The 8748-nt window shown below is 34.9% G+C and overlaps 1 protein-coding gene across 4 annotated transcripts; it reads left to right on the forward strand.

The window, feature by feature from the left end:
• Positions 1-1141: 1141 nt before the first annotated feature.
• Positions 1142-6582, forward strand: LOC120074027 (caspase-6 protein). Of its 4 annotated transcripts, none has more exons than XM_039027151.2 (4): positions 1148-1547; positions 4011-4129; positions 4381-4452; positions 6297-6582. In XM_039027151.2, the coding sequence occupies exons 1-3, from the start codon at positions 1390-1392 to the stop codon at positions 4401-4403; spliced, it is 300 nt and encodes a 99-aa protein (XP_038883079.1). In that variant the 5' UTR covers positions 1148-1389; the 3' UTR covers positions 4404-4452; positions 6297-6582. The 4 variants fall into 4 exon arrangements, 3 of the variants coding, with proteins under 3 accessions (XP_038883151.1, XP_038883079.1, XP_038882967.1); XR_005480892.2 differs by having other exon boundaries at positions 1274-1547; positions 4011-4171; XM_039027223.2 differs by lacking the exon at positions 4381-4452 and having other exon boundaries at positions 1142-1547.
• Positions 6583-8748: the final 2166 nt, after the last annotated feature.

Consider the following 8748-nt stretch of genomic DNA (forward strand, 5'->3'; position numbering starts at 1 on the left):
TTTTGTATAAAGCATAAAATAAATGGAATTGCATCAATAAATACATATAAGATCTTATATGGACTAGTTCTACCGTCGAACATTCCTATGATGGCTCATTTACTTAGTGTGAAAAATTTATATCATTTGATGTTAGAAAAATAATGAAGAACTTTGGGTCCTGAAGAACCATAATTTTTGGAAAATAAGTGTACTTATATCTTACTAGTTTATACGTTACCTATCGTAACATAAATATAATATTCCTCCAAATAAAGATATTGGAGTAGAGTTAAAAATATATTATATTTTAATTCAAGAATTAGTTTATATAGATTTATTTTATTCTTATAAATCTAACTATGGTCTAGTTGATTGTGGAGATCAAGTTACTTATCCAATTCATAAGAACTAGATCTTAAACAGGTTACTTAGTACATAAAGAAGAATTTTTATATTATGGTAGTTTATGAAGCAGATCATAACAACTTTAATCATGTTAAAATCTTAATGATGTACGAGGCTAGCCAATAGTTTAATTACATGAAGATATAAAGCATAAAGTAACAACATCACTATTCAACGAATTTCTTCAAAAGATGACTTGGGAGACTTATTGACGAAGGTGTTACCTGCAACAACATTTGAGAAGTTAACACACATCATTTGTATTTGACAACCAAGAGTATCAAGTGATGTTTTCATGAGGGGGAGTAAATGTGCTGCACTCTTTTCCCTTGACTATGGTTTTGTCCCACTAAGTTTTCCTGACAAGATTTTTAATGAGGTTGTCATTGAAGTATATAAAATAATGTACTCTTTCCACTGTACTAGGATTTTTTCCCCTGTGGTCTTTTCTTGGTAAGATTTTAACGAGACATTTATTTTATATAATATAAATATCTAAAGGGAGTATTATAAATGTACTATATATTATAATATATTATTTAGTATAGATATCATAACCTATATAGGGTTATCAAATATCATAAACCTCCATTGAATTTCATGTTGTAATATGTACCCTCCATTGAATTATGTATTGTGATATACCTCATTTCATATCGTATAAATAGTGATGTATGGTACCTTTGTAAGATACACCTCAATTGAACATAATACATTTGTTCTCTATTTTCTTCACTCGATTACTCTCTTTTGTGTTCTTATATTTGTTGTCTCCTCTCTCTATTTTATAACCAATTTAACCTTTTAAAATGCTACAATTTAGAGAAATCAGATCGGACTGTCTGATTTCAATCGTGTGGTTTATATTGGCGTAAGGCACATTGAAGTCCACAGACATTCAACGCACGTAGCATTTCGTAGCAACCCAGAGATTAGTACCCTCGTAAAACCCTCGTCTCCATCTTCCCCAATTTCCATCAAACCAACAACTGCACTGCTAAAATGGCTTGGCGCTCATCTGGATCTCTATCTCGCTCCCTCATTTCCTCTGTTAGGGCTTCTTCTCTCCGGTCCGCTCCTTCTCTTCCTCGCCTCCGCCCGCCACCTCTCGCCGCTCGACCTCGCCCTCAATCTCGTCGCCTTTCTTTTTCGACTTCGAGGTACTTCACAAGTTTCTAAATTACCTGCTTGGTTTCTGTGTGAAAGGAACTGACGAATGAATTTCTGAGGAAGAAATGTAGTTGAATTGCCATGTATTTGATGCTGGATGCTTGTTTTTTTTTGCCGTCTTGATCTCTGTTTACTATTGACTCCTACTTATGTAAAATTTATAATTATCAGGTTATTAAAATTCAATGTATTCTAGGTCGAATTTTAGCTATTTATGTTTTTTTCCCTTTAATTTCAGATTAATTTTTATGCGTTTATTTTATTTTATTTTTTTTTAAGAAGTTTTTATTTGTGATTGCATTAAAAAGGAGTTACATAATTCTTGTACACATTATCCCTTACATTCCGACGCAACATTAGATCTAACCATTTTCTGCTTCAGGTTTTCGAAACATAAGGTCAGACTGTCAATTGATGGTGTTTATTTTAAATATCCATAAATAACTTGTCACGTTGCAGTGTTTAATTTTCACTAATGTCGGGGATGTCTGGTAAACTATAATTAATGGATAGAGACACTGATGAAGTTTTTAGATGTATATAATACGAACCAGCTAAAATGTAATTTAGACAAATATTGCGGATGGAAGACGACACTTTTTATTTTGTTTTGTTTTATTTTATTTTTATTATTATTTTTTTTATAAGAAACAAATTTCATTGAAGTATGAAACACTTCAAGAACTTACTGAAAGGAGGTTATTGTGGGAAGGAGTGTGGTTTAGAAAATTTGGAGGTAGAGCTCCAAACCAAATGTTCTCCCCAATCAACTAGATCTTTTTATACTCTCTTCGGAACATTTTACTATTTCTTTCCGATCATAAATAACCATAATTACTCTAGAAGCATTATCTCAAGTTGAAGCAAGAAGAAAAGTCTTTTGAGTTTTGATTTTTAGGTGACCACACTCCCAAAGAAGGGAGTGGCCACTCACTTTAGCTAGCTTCACTAACTGTATTGACCATTTCTTGCTTTTGGGCCATCCCTTACTCTACCATTATTATAGGGGTATGGTGTTCATGACAGAAATATATTGAGCATGAGAACCAGATGACATTGTAAAATTTATCCTCAACCTAGAGATTCAGCGCCCACTGGTTTGAAATATACCAAAGAAAGAAAAATCGAATAAGGCAACATATTTTCTTTGAGATGACCGATGAACTGGTGAAAAAAGGGTAGTTAGCCTTTACAACTTGCTTCTTACTTGAAGCATGTGAGAACCCAAGGAATTCGAGCCCTAGCTTTATTCTTTTCATGGCCTGACAACTTTATGCCATCAAGAACCATCCGCTGTGCATCTCCGAAGCTGGTTAGAAGAATATCATTTTTTGTAGCTATGTTACCATACAAATACGTGAACCTCCTGAAGAAGGAAAACAATCTTCCAGGTTATGAGATAGCATTCTCGATCTTAGTTTCCTTCCTGAAGAAGAAAACCTTTAAAGGGCTTTTATATATTTGTAGCTACATTCTCGGGATATTTGAAAACTAAGAAGGAACTACGTGAGATCTTCCTCCCTGCCTTCTTTGCAGGGACGGGAATAATATAGAAATCAAGGGATCTCAACCACACTAGTTGATTGAGGATGGTCTTCCCAGCCTAATCCCTTTCAGTCAATAGCTTTATTTATCTCCCCTTCCAGATTACTTACTAAGTGTTGGCTTTGAAGCAAACTCTTGAGTTTTTTCTGGTAGACCCTGCCAATTCTTACATCTGTTTCCCAACTATCGGGCGGAAATATTAATATTCGCACCAATTTATTTGCCTCTCTAGGTTGACACATTTCAACCAAGACTCCATGGTAGTTACCAATTTTCTGAGTATCATATTGCACCAGCTTGGTTTTCTGAGTTATAGATGAGACACCATTGCCTTCCATCAATACGGTGGACTGGAGCACCTCTGTCGTGCCTTCAGTGGCCCACCAAAGAAGATTTCATTGGCCACTTTATTCTTTACAAGAGCAAGATACAACCATCCTTTTAATTGAATGTTGAACCTTAACAACTTCAGAACTTTGGAAAATTACTTTTCAGGTATACTGTATACACTACCTCTCAAGTTTCTTATTACCTTAATCATGACCTTCTCCACTATGCTGAAATCAAAGTCTTATAATCACATGAAAGGGAACCCCATAAAAATTTCCAATATATTCTAGTCTCCTCTACTCCATCTCTTAATCGTAAAATTTCTCACATTAGTACTTATTATCTTGTCTCTCTCTTGATCAACTTTGGCTCTTTTTTGTGGTCCTATTGGGTGAGGGGGTTTCCTCTTCGCCGGCTCTCGGGTGTCCTCTTTTCTCTCTCTTGTTTATATAATACAGTTTCTCAGTTAAAAAATCTCTGTAATATTCGCTCTCTGGTGCTTGATTGCAATTTTCTGGATTTCTTTAATGAGTTGGAGGCATGATTTACCCCATTTTGTTTCAAAATGTCCTTTCCAGGAACTTGGGAGAACTGGGATGCACACAGTCTCTTCTGCCCATGCACAGCATCATGGGTGCTACCTGCTTGACATCCCACCTATGTGTTAGCGCACGAGCTTTTTGCGAGCTGTCTCATGGTACCTTCTGCCGTACTTGTCAGGATCGCTAGTATCCTCTTTGTGAGTCTTGTTTACAGGAAACATGAAAAACATAATAGTAAATGATTCTTCATGAGGTCATTATTGAGTGATCATCTTTTATAATCATGATATCATAACATCTCGGTGAATTTTTGTGTTTGGATGATATAATGTGGCATACATTAGGCAGTTATTTTTATACCGTTAAAATGTCATTAATAAGAAGAAATTGGGATTGGGATTGATAGGAAGGAATGGAAAAGATGGGTGATGCACGAGGACATTCTATCATTCAAAAGCGGGAGACTGTCGCAGCACTTGTAGGTCCCCCTTTTTCGGCTTTTTTTTATTCATTTCCATTTCATAGTACTATTTTTTGTGGAATTTTCTAAACTTCATTGGAAAAAGAAAAGAAAAAAAAATCTGAAGTGGTGCTGGCGAATATATGCTGTTGAGGTGGGTGAGAAGGAGGATCTATGGGAAGAGAGGAAGAGGATGTTCTATCCTGCTTAATGAATTAACTTCTTTTAGTTGTCAATGGAGAAGGTGAAGAATTATTGAGTGGTAATATTAGTGAGTTGAGATCACCCGCTCACTTAAATTCTGTCAGAAGAATGTATTCGAGGTTGATGTAGGCATACTTATCGAGGATGGTGTTAGAATCTCCTGCCGTGGTAGATGATACTTCATCTCAATCATGCATAAAGCTTTTGAGCTGACCTTTCTCGTTACTTCCGTAGAAAATCTGTGCTGTACTGTAAAGCTGGACACATATATACTAGAGGGTTGAGGTTGATAACTTGCTTGCACACACCTCTGTATAATACTGGATCCATATGTTGAACTGAAACTAATTCTCTTCATAGTGTAAATCTTACACAAATATTATCCATTTGTACTGCGTGATTATACCATGAAGTACCCTCTGTTTTATTATTAAATAAATACTTCCTTGGTATGTGCATAGGTATTCCCTTTCTTCCCCTATAGGTTTTCCTAGATTAGGGAACTTTGGTTTTAAGTTTTGTCGGATCTTGTAGCAGTCATTTTTAATTAATGGTGGTGGTAGGCTAAAATGAGCATCTATGAAGCATAGACACAGATACGGTTACACGATACGGATACAATCGGATACGGCGATTCGTCAATTTCTAAAAAACTAAGATACAGATACATCTAAGGATGCGTTACTTTTTTATATATATTTTTAATATATATATTTCTAAGAAACAAGTATACTGATACATTGAAGATACATTTTCTTTTTCTTTAAAAAAATCTAGAATATAAATAAATTTAACATACAAGTTAATAACAATAACACAAAATAGAATACAAATACTGAAATATAATACAAAAAAAAGCAACATCTAAGAGGTTGAATTACAGTAGTTAATAAAATGCAATAGAAAAGTGACTCATTGCAAAGAAGAAGAAGAAGAAGATTAGAGGGAGAAGTAGGAAGATATCCAAATGGTTTATATTTTGGTGGACTTTGTGGGGATTCAAATGTGAAGAAGGAGATTAAATGATTCTAGTCTAGGGTTTGGTCCGTCATTTTTTTCTTCTTTTAGTTTTGGACTCGAGTAGTGAGCTGGTTGAATAGGTTGCCTAATTTTAGATTGGGAAAGATTAGATGAGTTTCTTATCTTTTTTCTTTAAAAAAAAGTACGCATGGAAATAGATACTCAAATCGCATGTCAGATACATATCTGGAAAGTATCTGATAGTATAGATACGTCAAATCACGTGTCAGATACATATTTGGAAAGTATCTGGAAGTATCGGTATCCAATACGTGTCTGATACTGATTCTTTGCCTCACATAAAGTATCTATGCTTCATAGATGAGCATAGCTCAAATGGCATAGTGTTTACTATCAACCTCGAAATTAAAGGTTCGACTCCTCCACATTGTCAAAAAGATTAATGGCAATGGTAGTCTATGTGACAATACATGAAAGAAACAAAAGCATTCATTGGAAATGAACTGTAGAGCAGAACATTTTCTGCTGTTGATGTTTTTATGATGGACACTTTCAGAGTCATGAAACATTTCATCATTGAATAAGCGTACTTTAATTACAAAGAACTCAAATAAAAATTGTAAGATGTCCGTGTGTTTTCAAGTTCTTATGCTTTTCCCTTTTGCCTTACATTGCAGGTACTTGAGTGATCTCCAGTAGAAGCACACATGTGAGCAATTCTATGTGGGGGTGAAGTTGAGTAGAGAGAGAGAGAGAGTTTCTGGTAACTTTATTAGGTAGATAGATGCAATAAAACAATTTCTAGCTGTTCCAGGAATTAATCCTTCGGTTTGCGTGTGGATTCCCCAAAATTATCAATTATTATCTGACCTGGTTTGTTTCTTCTGGGCCTGAATTTTGTAACTATACTTTCATACCTGTTACTGGATTTACAATCACAATATGAAATTTTTCTTTCCATTAGCTTTCCAGTACCCTCAACTTGAGCATTATCGATCTGGAGTGAATGGGGAGAAATATTAATCCATGCCTAGAAGATTAAGTTTCCAACATGAAAGTATCACACTTCATCAATATATGCCTTCTACACTAGGCTGTGTGTATTTTTACTCGTATAAATGCTTTTAACATGTGGACAACTAGGATACACATGTATTTTCATTTTCCATATGTTCAATTGTGAATGAATTATATTTGTTCATAGGACACGAACTTTTGAAGCACCAATTAGAGTAAAGTATGTCAGGGTTTTGAATGGAACAGTTGTAATCACATATCCAATAATAGACACGAAGTAGAATCATGTAAGGTTTTAAATGCTTGTCTATATTCAGCTCTGAAGGGTTTAAAAAATGAGATTGGTGTTGAGTGGCTGTTGTAGCTCTGCTCATATTTGGAATCCATGTTGTAGGTGGGAGCTTCAATAGCAACAGCCACATGGGATTGCCAAAGCTGATTTGATTGACACTAACATATCATGTTTTGTAAAGCCAGGTTTATGGTTTCATTTGGTCCACATTGCCAATGCATTTCATGGATGGCTGCTTGCAGGAGTAGCATTTGGAGATCTCTGTTGATTTTAATGGCCCATAGCCTTAAGCCTAGCTGGTGTTATTGTTCCCTACAACTGGACTGGCCCTTATGCTTCCTCTCATAAAATACTCGTTGGAAAACCCAAAAATATTACCTGCAATTCAACAATGGGGACCTTCAAACCCCATCACATATTCTTTCCCCCCACCCCCACAAGGTACTTGATTGAAAATGATGAACAGGGTGAGGACAGAGATGGTCTCTCGAGTCTCGATCTCTGACCCCATCTAAGTTTTTAATGTTTGTTTGCAGCAACGAGTTAGGGTGAGGACGGAGATGGTCTCTCGAATCTTGATCTTTGACCCTATCTAAGTTTTTAATGTTCGTTTGCAGGTGAGGGTGGTGAGTTTGAAGATAATTCTTTGATAGTTTCTTTTAGAAGTAACTGAACTTTTAGCTACTACATAAAAAACTAAACTTTTTTGGGCAAAAAAGTAGGTAGATATTCTTAGTGAAAGGGAAGAGGGAGAGAGATATCAGTTTCAAATTGTTAAACTCTCTCTCTCTCTCTTGCACGATTGTATATCTAATATACAGAAAAAGGACTGTTGTGAACCCCAGTTAGAAAGTAAGTGCACTTGACAAAGTAGAGAGAATCCACTTGACTTCCTTTTACTTTGCATGATCATCATCTCTATCATTTATGAACCTTTATTCCATGCTTAGCTGCTACTATCGTCATCAAATAGTAACTCACATTTTCCATCATATTTTATTGTACTTTCAACTAACATGTAATTTAACATTGTCTCATGTTAAAATAAAACAATTGTGTTCTTTGATTAGATTGGTTATCAGGCTTTCTTTAAAACTTGAAAACACTGGTTTAACGTGGGCTGAAATAACCTAGGCACCTTTTGCCCATTACTAGATAAACTGAGGCAAACTAATAGTTGTATCCATTTGCAAATTAACTAACCTGAACAAATGGGGTATTTCTTCTATCAAGTTGAATGAGATTTCATTTGGGCCTCTCAAAATAGGCCATCTGTACGATTAGAATGTAGATTAACATAGTTACGGAAAAGAGTTAAATTATATGACACAACTCCAGACACAAAAATTCGAAGTTTCAATTGATATAGTTACTAATTCAGAGTTCTAATTAGTACACCTAAACTTTAGGGGTCTAAATTAGTATTTGCCCTAAAATGTATTTTTCGCTACAAATTCTTCACCAAAATTGGTCAAATTTCCCCTCTACTTATAAATTTCCTCAAAAGGTTTTTCTCCTAAAATATTAATGTACCTTAATTTCATTTTTTTTGTCCGATAATGTTTGCTTTCACAATTCCTTGAATCTAAGACCTTTGGGCAGTGCTTTTAAGGTTTCACTTGTGACGGTTTTCATAATCTATTCGCCCACTATTTACATTTGCTTAAACGTATACCATATTTCAGCTTTAATCTATGAAAACTATCATCCATAGAGAACAAGCACGAATTCTAGTCAATTCACTAAATAAAGCAAAGAACAAATCAAACGGAATTAAACATTAGTAAATTCATGAAAGGTAAAGATTCAAATGTCTCCTT

The sequence above is a fragment of the Benincasa hispida genome, chromosome 1 (assembly GCF_027475165.1).
Source record: "Benincasa hispida cultivar pf3 chromosome 1, pf3_genome.v1.1, whole genome shotgun sequence".
Taxonomy (NCBI): domain Eukaryota; kingdom Viridiplantae; phylum Streptophyta; class Magnoliopsida; order Cucurbitales; family Cucurbitaceae; genus Benincasa; species Benincasa hispida.

Coding starts and splice junctions, on each gene's coding strand:
- LOC120074027 (XM_039027039.2), top strand. CDS start 1,390: ATGGCTTGGCGCTCATCTGGATCTCTATCTCGCTCCCTCATTTCCTCT. Junction 1,548..4,010: donor CTTTCTTTTTCGACTTCGAG/GTACTTCACAAG, acceptor TGTCCTTTCCAG/GAACTTGGGAGAACTGGGAT.